The sequence below is a fragment of the Megascapheus bottae genome, chromosome 2 (genome assembly GCF_031878675.1).
Source record: "Megascapheus bottae isolate mThoBot1 chromosome 2, mThoBot2.hap1, whole genome shotgun sequence".
NCBI classification, from domain to species: domain Eukaryota; kingdom Metazoa; phylum Chordata; class Mammalia; order Rodentia; family Geomyidae; genus Megascapheus; species Megascapheus bottae.
In genome coordinates, this window is record NC_143510.1 from 28,561,092 (window position 1) to 28,577,094 (window position 16,003).

Genomic DNA, 16,003 nt, shown 5'->3' on the forward strand with positions numbered 1-16,003 from the left:
TCCCTTCTTAGAAATCTAGTCACTCAGTCAGTGGTGGAGTTACAGCTGTGTCTCAAAAGGTACATTATTTCCCTATCCCATTATTTTCCATTAATTATTTTCTTAATATTTCTATGCACAAAATAAAATTCCCAAAATATTAGAATCACTTGGCCCAATCTCTCCTCCATATTGAAGCATACTATTATTGTCACTCTGAAAACTGTAAATATACTCAAGATGATATTTAATATTAGGTTTGTGCCAACATTTAGTGGAAAATGGCTAAGTTTTGAAATAGTAGGGAGCTTACATTCCATCTGGCTAGTTTTCCTTTTATCTTCCAGGCGCAGTGAATTTGAAAAGTCAACTGCAGTGCCAATATCCTTTCTGCTATGCTAATGTGGCTTCCCTGTGGAAATCAAAGGGACAGAGTCCTCGGGGCAAGTGGTTCTTTCTCATTTGAACTATTTAGTGTCAAAGCATTATAAAGTATCTGAGCCAAAACCAGGCTTAGACCTGACCAAGATGATTACTTCTCAATGGAAGGATAGGGAAACTGAGCCAGAAACAAAACAAGCAAACAAACATGAAAAGAATGGCTCACAGTCTTGCTAGCCATGGAGCCAGAATGTGAGCCTCTCTGTAGGAAGTCTTTCTGATGGCCCCCATTGTCTGGGGGCCACCTCTTTCTTGGCTCTTTGGCAACACACTGTGTTCACAGTGGTTTCTACTCTCTAGTATCTTCACTGGGATCACTCAATGAGGTGCCATTTCCTTACCCGATCTCCCCGTTGACCCCGTTGAAGAAAGCCTAATAGCTTGGCACTCTCTCAGCTCCCAAGCCCAAAAGGTGCTGCCCCAGAGTACGTGAGGAAGAGGAATACCGGGATGAGGAAGCAGAATAATTCTACCTGCTACCCTTGGGCTTGAACGCCTGTTTGTTCCCCCATACAAGTCAGAGCAAAGAAATCCCCAGAAGGCTCTTTGTCTTACCTATTCCACTTATATTATAGCTCACATTGAGGTGTTTCCCCACAAAATCATTACCAAAACTAAAATCAAAATTTTTCTACCACGAGAACAAAGCAATTGCAAAGTAAGCATTCGTTTTTATCAGGAAATAAAAAAGAACATAGCTATCTTGGTTCCACAAGTGACCCCTAATATTTTTAAAAACAGAATTCTTGAACACTCATTACACAAAGTTTAGGAAAAATCAGGCACTATATAGAAAAGAATAAGAATGAGCTAACATTACATTCAGAGCTACATCCCCTTGAATTACAAGGTCCATATGCTTCTGTTTTAGTTTATTTTATTTGCATGCCCCTCTCGTCCCAGATTATGCCTCAATATTTCTACATCATTAAAGTTAGTCTTAAGAACTCATTTAGTGGCTACATATATAAATATGTCATTAAAATATATCCCTCTATAATTTGGTACTGAAATTATTTCATGTTTAGATTTTTCAAAGTAATTAGGCCAATTATGCAAGTTTTACAGACACACACACACACACACACACACGCACACACACACACAAACTGTGCTACCTTTGAAACTATGAAACAGAGAGTATTTTGATACAGATATATTTCCCCGTTTTTTGCTGTTCCTGGGGCTTGAACTCAGGGTCTGGATACATATGGTCATATGTAAACAGCTATTAAGCTATTGTGATGCTCTGTTAGGACTCTCCTAGACATATATTAATTGTTACATATGAGGTAAACTGTGGAGCCCATGTTCTTTGAGTCTGGCTTACTTCACTTAATATGAATTGGTTTATCCTGAAGAATGTTGGTAGGACTCTCTGGGAATAATTTATCAAATGACTTTTCAGTTAGCCTTCAGAAAAGAGTGCAGTTACAGAACTGGCCTTTGTGATTTGATTTTAGAATTACATGTGAAGGGACAGGGTACCTCTAGTTTAAAGCCTGATATCACAGTTTTAAATTTTTCATTCTTTTCCAGAAGGCTTGCTTAGTTTGAAAAATACTTTCAGGAAGGTTAACAATGTTTATAACTGTTGCTATAATTGTGTAAGTGAGGTGCAAGTTTTTCTTGAAAGGAGGTTTGTATCAGTAGCTGTCAAAATTAGTGCTGAGGAATGGGGAAATGGATTGAATCCAGAAGACTGGGGAAGTAACCTATCTCGTGCACAAATCATGTCATAAAAACCTACTCTATGAGATTGTGGGATCTTCTTGAGTGTCAGAGGATACGTAGAAGCAAAAGCTCATAGAGGCAGTAAAGCAAAAGAGAACCCAGACTCTAAAGCCAGAAATCCTGAGTTAGAATCCCAGATATGTTTCTGATTCTGTGTCCTAAGAAAGTATTGAGGTTTCTATGGCTCAACTTCTACAACATGAAGGCAGATATTACTTTATGTCCTGTTTTACAACCCATTTAGATATAGCAACTCATCAGCAGACTAATATAAAGGCAAATCACATCTTCCCTTCCGTCTGAGGATGCTACCAAGGGATGAAAATCTTGCTCCAAACTTCTCTCAAGAAGGTAGCCAGATGATGAATAAATACATTTTTTTTCAAGTATCTCATGTCCTTGATTTTCAGATGAGACCTCAAAGAAAAAAGCTTTTCCTATGCCCACAGGAGGAAAGTGCATGGTAGACATCCCAGGTTGGGGGAGGGAGGGAATAATTTGAGAAAACAAGTTAGGCTGCTTATTTAAAGCTGCTAAAATGAAATTCGGCTTTCAAATCAGCTGATCTGGCCAAGCTGATCAGAGTTTCTAGTTCATACATAGATTTGACCCAACTGTGCAATGTTCTTCTAATAGATGCTGAAAAGTTTCCTAAGAAGATAGAAAACTCTTCTAAAGGAAAGAAAGCTATGCTGGAGAAGGCTGCATTTCAGTGCAAAGGGAATATTCTATGAGTTTCTTAGTTACCACTAATATAAGGATTTCTAGCAGGTAGTGGTACAGCTGGCCTAGACGATATTTATGGTCCATTGAGAGTTGTAAACAGGGACTGTTTATTTTTGAGAAAAAATAAGGCAGCAATTTCCCTTTAAATATTTTAGTGTGCTATGACATGAATACACTATAAGGCATGGAATAGTGCTTAAGAGGTTCAGTGAACAAAGGCATCTCAGAAAGGATGACCTTGGGAACTGTAGAAGCTTCACTGGAGTGAATGTGTGTGTGTGTGTGTGTGTGTGTGTGTGTGTGTGTGTGTGTTTTAACTTTGTAAAAAAAAAAGAGTCATAATAAAGTTCCAAACCGAGCTATGTGACTCATGCCTGTAATCCTAGCTACTCAGGAGGCTGAGCTCTGAGGATCGAAGTTCAAAGCCAGCCCGGCACTAAAGACCATAAAACTCTTATCTCCAATTAATCACTAGAAAACGAGAAGTGGTGCTGTGGCTCAAGGGTAGTATTATAGCCTTGAGCTGAAGAGCTCAGGGACAACATCCAGGCCCATGAGTGGGGCACTAGCTTTGAGCTGAAGAGCTAAGTGACAATGCCCAGGCCCAGAGTTCAAGCCCCATAAACCACAAATACATAAATACATAAATAGATAAATAAGTAAAATTCCATAGCTTGGAACTAGTGAGTTGAAACAAAATATTAACTTTGGAAAATGCCGTTTTCCCCTATATAAATCCTAAATACTTAATTAGAAGTGTGTTTAAGACCTGTAGAGCTTAGTGCAAAGATAGGTTATGGGAAATTTGTGTCTAAGGTTGGAGAGGAATCTGAAAACTAAATTTCACAGCAGAAGTCACAATCTCAACAAAACAAATGAAATGAACAAAAACCTTTATCTTGCTGTCTTGGAGATCTTCATTAAACTATTTTATGGTAGTAATAAAACATTACATGAAGGTAAAGCGTAATAGAACAGAGAAGATTTGGTAGTCAAATAGATTTTATATAATTAAGTTTTTCACCAACAAGGTTTACCACTAAGGTCTTAAGACAGATGCTTTCTGTGAGATTTAGTTTCAACTTACCTTGTTAAGTTTACAAATATTAAAATTATATATACATACGTATATAGACATAGATATATATATCTCATCGATCTCTCTGGGCTCTAATTAAATGAGACTAATTTTGTAATACTATTATTTTTCCTTAGTACATTCTAGAAAGAAACAAAGACTAAGCATCAGAGTTAAGTTAACCTAAATGCTATTTGATTTTTCTCCTTTTTTCAAATATGGAAAAGAGGAGAGAAACTGAAATTTGAATAGTAAGTTCAATATTAAGGAACTTGAAAACCTGAACTACATCGGTATGGTCATCTAATGTGTAGAATTTAGAGCTATGCATGAGGAACAGCTTTTCCTTTATTTTTTAAAAATTGTGACATTTCCCAACATGCTCTTCTAAATTGGGGGCAAGAAGGGTAAAGTGTGACAATTTCTAGAAACTGCTGCTTGCCAAAAGTAAAGCAATTTGTAAAGCCCTGAAATCTAAGTCAGAATTTCTCCTCTGTGTAAGAAATCCTTATTGTGTTGAAAGGTTGGTATGCTGTGGTTTCCCAGGTCTTAAGGCTTACACATGTGATATGCACACAGTCGACTGAGCTATGTCTTCAAGGCCTGGGTCCACATATGTATGCCATGACTCTGAACCTGATGAACTCTGATGAGTTCCTAGGAATTGAATATATTCCTGGGCTCCAGAGGTCCACTCAGGCTGGCCACCTACCTTAATTTCTGACTTCTGACTCCCAACAATCCATCCTAACATTGTCTATTATGCTCCAGGCTAATAATATTGTTAGCACTTATACTAGTCAGAATAGCTGATATTTATTGAAAATTTTGTGTCCTACGCTTTCTTAGGGCTTTGTACACAATGAGCTGTTTAATTCTCACAACAAGCTCATCACCGTTTATACAGATGAGAAAAACAGGCAAAAATTACACAGTTTATTTAAGGAGATTGAGCTGGTGGGAAGCATTCACCAATCTGGATCTAAAGATCTACTCTTAACTCCATATTACCTCAAAGGAGCATATAATAGACCTCTTTTCAAAAGTGGTTCTAGGAATTTCAGCCACTTCAGTAATAGCTGACAGGGTCACCTACAAAAACACACATTTTTAAAGTGGCTCCCTGCCCCCCCCCCAAAATGCAGTGATCATTCCGTGAGCATCTCTGGTGGAATTAGGAGCAAAAAGATTCAAAATGCCCAGTGGTGGTGGCTCATGCCCAAACCATAGCTAACTTTGGAGATTGAGAGAGGAAAGATTATGGTTCAAAGTCAGTATTGGTTATTTTTTAATTAAAGAATTTATTAACATTGATTTTTACATCATACTTCAAATGACATGTTTAACAAACAAGTATTCAAGAAGAGAATCTCTATACACAATCACTGGCACTTAGATTTTACAACATAATTAAAATTAAGCTGAGGGTTTGTATGTCATAGATAAAAACAAATTATATGACCTCATCTCAACCAATAAAAAAACTAAGCATGGCAGTACCTGATTATCATTTCAACTACACAGGAAACACAAAAAGAAGGATCACAGTTCAGGTCAGCCTATGCTTAAAAATGCAAAATGCTGTTTAAAAAATAACTGAAATGAAGACTGAGCTTGTGAACCAAGTGGTAGAGTGTTCAGCTAGCAAGCACCAGACCTTGACTTCAAAACCCATATCATCCTCTCCTACGTCACACACACACAAAAGAAAGGATAACAAACATAACCTCTGTGAAGCCGTATCTCTCTGGAGGTCTCTGAGGGAATTTAACAAAATCTTTGATAAGAAATGAAGGACCTTAACTCAGTTGTTTGCTGACATATCTCCTGTGTTATCTTATTGGGGAAGAGGGAAAATAAATGACTGTTTTCTGGGTTTAGACAACCAGACAGATGGACACAACCACAGGAATCTCTCAGAGCAGGCATATTCTAACTTCACTAGCAAGAACGTCCTAGTTTTCTGAAGAAGTAAGTCTGGAGAGAGAACTCACCATAGAGGGTAGATTGAACTCTGCCTAGCCTTCTTCAGAAAATATTGAGGAAGGACAAATATAGAAATTTGGCAAGTGTTTTATCATGAATACTATAACTACAGTGATATGATTAACTTTTTTCCTTGCTTATATTACACTTATATGCATATTCAAATGACAGTGAAGGGAAATTCTGATTTAAAACAATGGACCTAGGATAGCATTCCTCAAAGCAAATTCTTTTTTTTAATATTTTTTATTATATTTAATAAAAGGGTTACATGATATTTGCCAGATAGAAGGTGCATTAATTCACATATATTGATACCCTTCCACATGTCTTGGTCCCCATTACCCTCCCCCCCATCAAAGCAAATTCTTAAGGGAAAAAAAAAGTAAGTTTGGGGGCCGGGAGTTTGGCCTAGTGGTAGAGTGCCTGCCAGCATGCACGAAGACCCAGGTTCGATTCCTCGGTACCACATACATAGAAAAAGCCAGAAGTGGTGCTGTGGCTCAGGGTAGAGCACTAGCCTTGAGGAAAGTCCAAGGACAGTGCTCATGCCCTGAACTCAAGCCCAGGACTGACAAAAAAAAAAAGAAGTAAGGTTGGTATTCTTTGTATTGCTTGTATTGTCTAAGGTTGCTATTCTCAACCTAATTTCAGCCTAATGGTAATCTGTATATTTCTGCCTTCATTAGTTATGGTTTTCTTCATTGACCAATGACTTCATGTTTTATTTTGTTTTTCACCTTTATCACTGTAGGAACCCTAGAATCCTGCAGGGACTGTGACAGGGTGTAGGAGATTTGCTGAAATGGTACCAATGGAAAACCTTGTGTGTGTGTGTGTGTGTGTGTGTGTGTGTGTGTGTGTGTGTGTAGTCAACCTGTCAACAGATAGGAAGAAGTCCCTGTATTTACTTATCTGTATGATTTCTGGCATTCTAGATGTGGGAAACAGCTCACTGCACAAGAATTTTCCAGATTTCTGGTTATCTAGCTCTAGGAATGTGCCCTTTTCCTTATCTTCATTTAACTCTCTTGTTTTATGCATTCCTGTTGGTTAGCCCTCTCTCCACCCATGGAGGTATGCGGTTATTACTTCTTTTAAATTATTAAATGTAAGATATCACTGCATGGATATTTCTTCATGTATCATCTTGGAATGTGCTGGTGTACCATCATTAGGGGTCCTGTATGTTTTTAACCTTTTCAGATTACACTGTATAGATGCTATTTAAAATGATGACTAACCTGAGACTAACCTGTCTACTCTGTTAGTATTTATTTCTTTGAGGTAAAATAATGGGCAGAAAAAAAACGTGAAGCCAGATAAACACTTCTCTTAATCCAATCTTCTTTTCCTGAAAGGCTATCAAATTTTTATGGATACACAAAAGGGTAAACCAATGTCTACCCAGTCTTCTTGGCATTAAAATAGCAACCAAAGAGTAGACAAATGAACATCAGAAATTACACTGATAAACTAGATTACTACATATTTGTATTGGCTATATTGTAACCAGATTCTTTGGGATCAGAGACCACATGAATTTAGAAAATTCTGTGGAGGTTCTTATTTTATTCTGAATAAGATATATCAACGTTTTCACTGAAAAACCTCTCAAATACTCAGAAACTTAACACTCAGTAAGAGAATACCAGTGAGCCCACAGGGAAGAAAAGCTAATTAACTGTCTCATTGAAACATTCCTTCTTCTTTGGAAAGTCAACTAGGGACCCATGGACTTTGAGTCTGTTGTCAAATGGTGTGTGAAAGAGATCCAAGTTCAACAATAAATATCATCAGCAATATAATGGTTTTCTCCAGCCCTCAGGGCCAAATGACCCGCATTTTAGCAAATTGATTTTTGCTCATGCATTGTGTTAAGCCAAGCAATTGTTTCCCATGACATGCTTGAACCCATGGTTGCTCTGTCTATGAAATTCATGGTTGAATTTGTCCAGTTGCTGATTGCTGTTCCCATTTGTTTTAATAATAGTCACTGCCTTCATCAGCAATGGTTTTTAGATACGGTATGCAATCACAACCATTCAATGTCACCCATCAATATTTGAGGAATCATGCAATACAGTTACGAGAGTTGCTTATCGGAGACACGGCTAGGGTAAGACTTAGAGAGTTCATGTGAAAATGTATCATGACATTAGGTGCTGGTTCTCTCCCTACTAAACATTAGCTATACACGCTCTTTGATCCAAGGACCCCTTTGTGTCATGATCATAATCTTCATAAACTTGTCAAGATACTAGAGGGCCCACTGAGTTGAGAAGGCTTCATATAATTCACAGAACACTAGAAATTTGGAGTCCAGTTTGTGAGCTACAGATAAGTAAGACATGCATAGGGAGCCATAAAGGAAAGGCTTTAGAAGAGATTCTGTCTGGGAAAGAATGGAGTTTGAACTCAGTTTTGAGAGAGAGGAGAGGCTCATCCTCTGAAATGAGACAGGTAAAACAGTCAGTAAAAAGGCCTAAGGGCAAGACAATACATAAAGCTGGAGAAAGAACATGTGAAGATGATCATCACTGTCAGAAAGAAAAGAAGAATTCTTAAGCCTGTGTTCAGTGAGTCTGTATTTGTTACAGGCAGACACGGTTGGAGAGAGACAAGTTACCTATCATTGGCGTGTGTTTACCATATTTGCTCAACAATCAGAAAAGGTTTATAATTTGCTTTTCCAACTTTTCTGGTATGCCACAATTCTCAGCCTCCTGGCTCCGATTTTCAACTATAATCCAGTATTTCAATGCTGTTCTATCAAAGCCCCTTTAATCACAGACATGTTCAAATCTCAAATGATGTATCTCTGAGTTGATGAATCAAACCCTGTGAAAGCAAGATGCATTCTAAGGTCTAGCTCAACTTCCTGTTCTTTCATTGCCAATCCACTTAATATTCATTGAGAACTCACTGTTCTTGACTAAGTTTAGCAGTTGAGGGATGCAGGCATTGAAAGTAAATTAATCAATCATTTTGTATATGGTGTTAAAGAGGATATGAAAATGGAGATATGACACAATGCCAAAGAAGGGATAGATTGTTTTGGATGGAGCAGGACAATGAAATAGACTGTAGAGTCATATCCATGATGTAACTGTGAGCTGGGCTGTTAGATTTTAGATGTTACAGGTTAAGAACATGCTCAAGGGCTCTGAAGTGGGAACAGTAGTAATATATTTGACAAAAGCAAGCAGCAAAAGAGAATGAAAGCTACAGGAGCTAGAGTGGTGAGGAGGACCCATAAGTGAAGTTAAAAAAAAAAAACTTACCCATGGCCATAGCACGATAAAGAGTGAGTAAGTAGGAAGGTAAAGTGGACCTTACAGATAAATGGCATACGTGGTAGACCAGGCAGAGGATCCTGGGAACAGTAACGTTTGAGTGGCAGATAGAAGTGGTGAAATAGAATTTCAAACAACCCTAGGGGCCAGAAAAGCGATAAAAACTTAAGTAAGAAATGGAGAATCATGGAAGCTCTACTGATGTATAGAATGAACCTAAGAGCATTTAAACTCATTAAAAAATATTTTGCAGTCAAAAATAAAGCACGTCATTTAAAAATGCAATACAATGAGGTCTCATAAAAGTCAATAGACTTCCATTTTGTGGTTCCATGACATAAACAAAAAGAACATGTTTTACTAGGCAGTAAAACTAAAATTCTGTTACACTACTAGCAACCCCCACTACCACGTGTCACAGAACCTGAGGAACCTAACAGCGAGAGCTAAGATCAAATAGGACAAGACAGAAACTGACGAACTCTATGGCCTATGAAATGAGCAAACAGGCGCTTCTCCTGAAGATTTTCTTTTTTTTTCATTCCTAGGGCTTGACCTCAGAGCCTGAGCACTGTTCTTGGATGTTCTGAAGGACAGAGCCCTACCATTTGAGCCACACCACCACTTCTGGCCTTTTCTGTATATATGTAACTGAGGAATCAAACTAAGGGCTTTGTACATGCTATGCAAGCACTCTACCCCTAGACTATACTCCCAGCCCCAACACCATCCACTCTTTACCTGAAGGAACTAAATGATGAAATGCTTGCACCTCTACCATGTTGCCAAACTGCTTCGAAGTTGCTGTTTTATTTTTTCTGAATTTGATCTATCATTTTGATGAGTTCACATTTGCTTTTTTGTAACATGATAATACCACACCTTCTTTCTGGAGATGCAGAGAATATGTTTAATACCTTTTGTATCTATCAGCACACTTCACATATTTAAAAACAGCCACTGCCCTCTGTCTACAAATCATCCCTCTACCTATATAAACACCTTCAATATCAACTCCTCTTTAACCTCTTCTAGAACTTATTATTCCAAATCTCTCTTTCTCTGAATTGTCTCCACCTTATTAACATCCTTCCTAAAAACAGAATAAAAAATAACAACACTTCTAGCTGACATGACCTCAGATTTCTTTCCAGCATCCTTTCCTGTAGCTGCAGTGGTAGAATACAATTCTATGTATTGAGTTTCATCTCCTACAATCTCTGTTTCCCACCCATCACCCTCTAAGGCAGTCTGTTTGTTGCATGTCACGAAGAGATGCTTAATCCACAGTGAGTGATTTCATCAGTATAAAGAATGCCATACCTCATCATCCTATCATTTCCGATTAAGATCACCCGTACACTACATCTTGTACCAATAATGCTTGAGCAATGCTTCAGGCTTCCTGAGCCTCTTTCTATCTAGACATTACTTTCTTATGTATTCAAACTGGAAAGGCATTTTTTTCTGTAAAAAGAAGATTAAACTGGGAATGAGTGGATAAAAGCAGAGAGAAAATTAGAAACACAGTCCCTGGGAAGAGTTCTGGGTGGGAAAATTCAATGAACTGGCTAGAAACCTGGGTATCCATTTACTCATGCTGCTACCTTTTAAAAAGACAATTAATAAAAATAACCACATGAGAACTAGTGCCTATTAATCAATCCTGAAATAATATTTCAGGTACAGTATAGCCTGAAATACTATGACAGTCTTCTAAACCTAATATTTCCATTTTAAGACAAGAGAATTAAAACTTAGAGGTCAAGCAGCTTTCTTAAAATCACAGCTAGAAGGTGGTACTGGGATAAGAACCTCATTTCCAGAGTTCAATCTCTTTATAGTCCTGTAATAACAGTAATAATCTCCTTTTGGTAGATACTATCTATACTACATATGAATTGCCCAATGATTGAAAACATAACTCTTGGTAATTATTTTTGAGATGCTCCTTCAAATGTATAAAATATGTTTTTCTAGAACCAGCTATAACCCCAGAGCATGAAGACAAGGACAAAAGAATGTAAGGGCAAGGAAAGGTCACACATCACGTGAAATGTTGGCAGTCACGACTGGATCTGGACTGAAACGTGTCCATGCACACTTGGAAAATAAGATTTCAAGGTGACCATCCTACCTGAGAAAACAGTGTTTTCAAGCACTTTTTTTAATTCCACAGCAGTGGCATTCACTTGTCCATAAATCATGTGCTAATTTATTCATTAAAATAACCTGTGCTTGGCAACGTTTTATTAACTTAAGTTTATGTTAATAAGATTAGTACTTGTATTTTCAAATGCATCTCTTTATAATTATGCTGTAACTAGTGATTCTTCCAATACAGACTCAGCCCTTTTACCACTCTCCTCCCCACAAAACCTGCACTCTACATCCCACGAAATGAGTCCAAGTTGTAATACTATTGAATGGCTTTAGAGAGTCCAGATTTGGCAGAGAGCATATTCCCATGTCTCATAATGCACCAGAATCTCTGGTAAGTTTTCTTACATGTGTATATTAACCAATTTCTGCCTGTCTATCTTTACTGGCTACTGGAATATAAGCTCTAGGCAAATTGAGATATTGAGATTTTTTTAACAACTGGTTTACAAACCAATATTTATAAAACAGTGACTGGGTGATTCCCACCCTGTACAAATCCACAACCACTCTTAGAAAACGTAGAGGCATAAGATAGTGAAACAGATCCTCCAAACATCATTACTTGATACTTCCAGTGAGTCTCAGGAAAGTTAAAGATAAATCTCATCATTACATTCTGACCCTGCAGTCTTTATTTGCAGAATTTGATGACTATTTCAGTGATCAGTTACTGCAAAGACACCCTACTGACTCATAGGAAAGGACAGACTTTTATGTGATCCTTGGAGATTAGGTGAAGACAATTTTGACAGTACTGGGGTCTTGCTACTCAGGAGGTTAAGATCTGAGGATTGTGGTTCAAAGCCAGCCTGGGCAGGAAAGCTTGTGAGGTTCATATTTCCAATTAACTATCAAAAAAGCTCGAGGCAGAGCTGTGGATCAAGTGATAAAACACACAATTTGAGCAAAAATGTTCAGGGACCAATGCCCAAGCCCTGAGTTTCAGACTTAGAATTGGCATGCACATGCATTTGCACACTTGCATACACACATACACACACACACACAGGATGGTATATATGCTGTATATATATGATTATGGATAAATGGAACCATGTGCTGGTAGTTTATGCCTGTAATCCTCACTACTCAGAAGGCTGAGATCTGAAGATTGTAGTTTGAAGCTGGCCAGGCAGGAAAGTCTATGAGACTGTTACCAAAAAGCCAAAAGTGAAGCTCTAGTTCAAGTAGTACAGTGTCATCCTTTAATGAATTGGGAAGGGTACCCAGGCCCTGAGGTGAAGCCCTAGTGTTGGCACACAAAAAATGTGTTTAGGTGACTTGGTACAACAGTCATGCCCAGCTACTCAGAATGTAGAGATTAGGAATATTGTAGTTCAAGGCTAGTATAGGCATGACAATTAATGAGATTTACCACATCTCAATCAATAAATTGGTCAAGGTGACACATTTGTAATCTAGCTATGTCGGGGTGCTGAAGATAGGAATGTGGTCAGAGGCCACCCTGGATAAAAATATAAGATCCTTTCTAAAAAATGACTAAAGCATAAATAATTGGGAGTTGGGCTTGAGAAATGGAGCACTTATCCAGCAAGTGTGAGGCTCTGAGTTCATAATTATTTTTGAAATTATTTAAAATTATTTTTAAAATAGGTTTGTTCTAGAAATGCTGGCATTTCAGAATCAATTTTCAAAGGGTTGGAACCAAAGTATGAAATAAAAGGCCTCTATAATATCATTCTCTTCTATTTGATACAGTGAACACTGCTAATCAATCAAAGCACTTTTCCTTGTTTAGTCCAAAACGAGCCTCAAGGTTTTCCTTTCAGCTAAGCACTCTAGGGCACTAGCACCATTTGATAAACTCTCATATATGTGGAACATGTCTGGAATAAGTAGACAAACTGAGGTGACTTCTATTTTATTCCAGTCAAACTCATAAGCTGTCTGTTCTTCACAGCACAAATGAATACCAGAAAGTTCTCACACCAAAATCACCTTAATGACTTATGGTGTGCTCATTTCATTTCTCAGAAATCAGTTAATTACTGACATGTTTATAATAAAGCAAGATATACTTCTATTATTCAGACCAACCTAGTTCCACTACGAAAAGATGTTCTTTGTAGAGACAAGCTGAGTTCTAAAGTGTGTAAAGTAAATGTACTATTTGACTAAAAAGATCCTATGAGTTAGAGTTCAGTTGGTGGCACTATATATCTTCTTGTCTAGAGAGTCAGGCCCATCTCACCACACAGACCTTGAGTGTCCTGGTATGTGACAGTGCAGAAATCACCAAGACATACACATTTGCTACTAGGTTTCATTTGAAAAAGAAAATCGTTATAATTCATTTATCTTAGGATCCCACAATGGCCATTCTTGTCTCCTTGGCCTCTATTGACACTTTGCAAGTGATACTGGATAGAATCCCATTTACGACCATCTCTAGGGTGATACCTGGTTCATTAGGTTGATTTCATCACACCGACAGCCCCTGTGATCAAATAAGACGATCTGAAAGGGCAGACTCACCTCATCATAGATGCTGTCATTCCTGCGGAAGTCTCCAGCCCTTCTGGGAAGAATGTGAACATGAACATGCTGCAAATGTACAAGAAAGGAAAATATATAAATAAGTAGAATGTGATTATCTTCCCACATATCCTTAGACTTGACAGTAATGCTCTCATGGAGCCCAATTACCCCACATTGGTTTCTGCGGGATTATTTTTCAGAGGAAGATGATATTCACCTTCAGTAACTCTATCTGAAATCTACTGAGAACAGACAGGTGCAAAACAAGAGAGCAACCTGATGGCCTAGATGAGTTTGAGTGAAATGCCAGAGTATTTTAGAGGCTCTGTAAAATTATTCAGACTTGTCACTCTTGGTTGTATTTAGCCAGGGCTTTGAAATGACAGTGCGTCTTAAAAGACGGCTATTGTGACTCTGAAACTGACAGAAGGTAAGAATTGGCTCACAGAGAACTTCATAAAAGAGGAGGAAGTAATAAAGATCAAACTACAGACTCAGAGGTTTGAATAATACTCCTAGAAGAGTAATTTGAACAATTATGATTCAGTAAGTTGTTGTTTATTATGAGAGCGGAGCTAGTGTATTTGTAATTATTTCATTTGACATTCTTTAAATTCTTGTTGAAAAGATGAGTGGGAGGGGATGGGGGGAAGTGGGAGAAAACTGTGGGAAGGGGTAACAATGTTCAAGAAGCAATGTACCCACCATCCGATGAATATAACTGTAACAGCTCTGTACATCACCCCAACAATAAAATAAAATTTTAAAAAAAGAAGAAAAAATCCTGTTGTAAAATTATGTCTGCTTTATAGATGAAGGAAATCAATGTCACAGAGGTGACAGCCCCACAGGAAGTGGAAGAAGTGGTACGTCTTAGCACAGAAAAGGGATCACCTGGGTCTGGCTACTTTATTCGTCATTCATACATACACTCATTCTGTAAATTTAATCTTCTCAACAACCAATTTGTCTAGTCTATGAAAGCACCCAGGTAATATACATAGCAATGCTATAATGGAGAGATTGTGAATCAAGGTTCAATGTATTCTTCAAGGCTAAACTGCTATGTGAAACTTTTACTTTCCCAATGGCGTTTATTGTATCTTAGCTAATGTTAAACCTTTTTCCTGGCCTTGAGCAATGTTCATGCATTTATTACAAATAATAAAGAAGAATATAAAAATGAAAAGCTTAAGCATGAGTCAGGCAAAAAAATCAAACTCCATCTCTTATTACGGCCACCCTTCCTTAATTACTGTGATTACGATACCAGCCTTCAATGGATCTCAACAGGACACGATTGAGTGTTTCCTGTGACTTTGTGTATCCAGGAGGGAAACGATAGACTATTAATACAGAAACAGGGATCAAGTAAATTATGCAGAGAGGAGCTTCAAGTTGGCCCCTGAGAATGTAGTCTCCAAAGAGTGACTTGTTTTTTGGCCAGAATGTTCTCGGACCAATGGTATAATCAGCCACAGATCCCTCAGCTACTGGAGGAAGAGCTGAGTTCAGTCACAGAGACTATAAGAACACAGAGAGAGAGGGAGAAGCCAAAACCAAAAGAAGAAAAATCAAGCATAAACTACCCAGGAACAAATTCTTAGGAGATAGCTATGTAGTTGATAGTGACCAAAGCAAGAGTCTGAATGATTTAAAAGGAAGACCAAGAGAAACCCCTATGTATAATTAATATATGGAAAAATAGAAGAAAATGAATAACCAGGATGTGGAACACAGTCCCTCTTGGAGTGGCAGGGAGCTGGTCCCGCTTGGAGGGGATGGGGGTTGGAGGGTGAGGACCAGTGGAGAGGGTAGATGAGGATGAATATTGTGAAAGAATTTCACGTGTCTTTGTAACAGGGATTGCAAAAGCTCCTGCTACCTTGGACTGTTAGGATTCAATCTGCTAAGGAAGTGTTTAGCACATTGCTTAGCAAATGTACTTAATACATGCAGGTGCAGCGGGTTTACTCACAGTGTATTTTTTTTTTAATGGAACCCAGAGACTAAGTAGAACAAACATTGAGGGATAGATACCATTAGCAGAAAAAAGAAACTCTTTATATGGGTCATTATGAAAACACTGCTTTTGACAAAG

The 16,003-nt window shown here is 38.0% G+C and overlaps 1 protein-coding gene across 8 annotated transcripts in view; it reads right to left on the minus strand.

The window, feature by feature from the left end:
• Window positions 1-16,003, minus strand: part of Fhit (fragile histidine triad diadenosine triphosphatase) — a 1,032,375-nt gene that overhangs the window by 148,099 nt on the left and 868,273 nt on the right. For all 8 annotated transcript variants that reach the window (XM_090323228.1, XM_090323236.1, XM_090323245.1 and 5 more), the window contains one exon: window positions 13,900-13,968. In XM_090323228.1, the coding sequence (XP_090179354.1) occupies window positions 13,900-13,968 (69 nt within the window). The remainder of the gene's footprint in view (window positions 1-13,899; window positions 13,969-16,003) is intronic.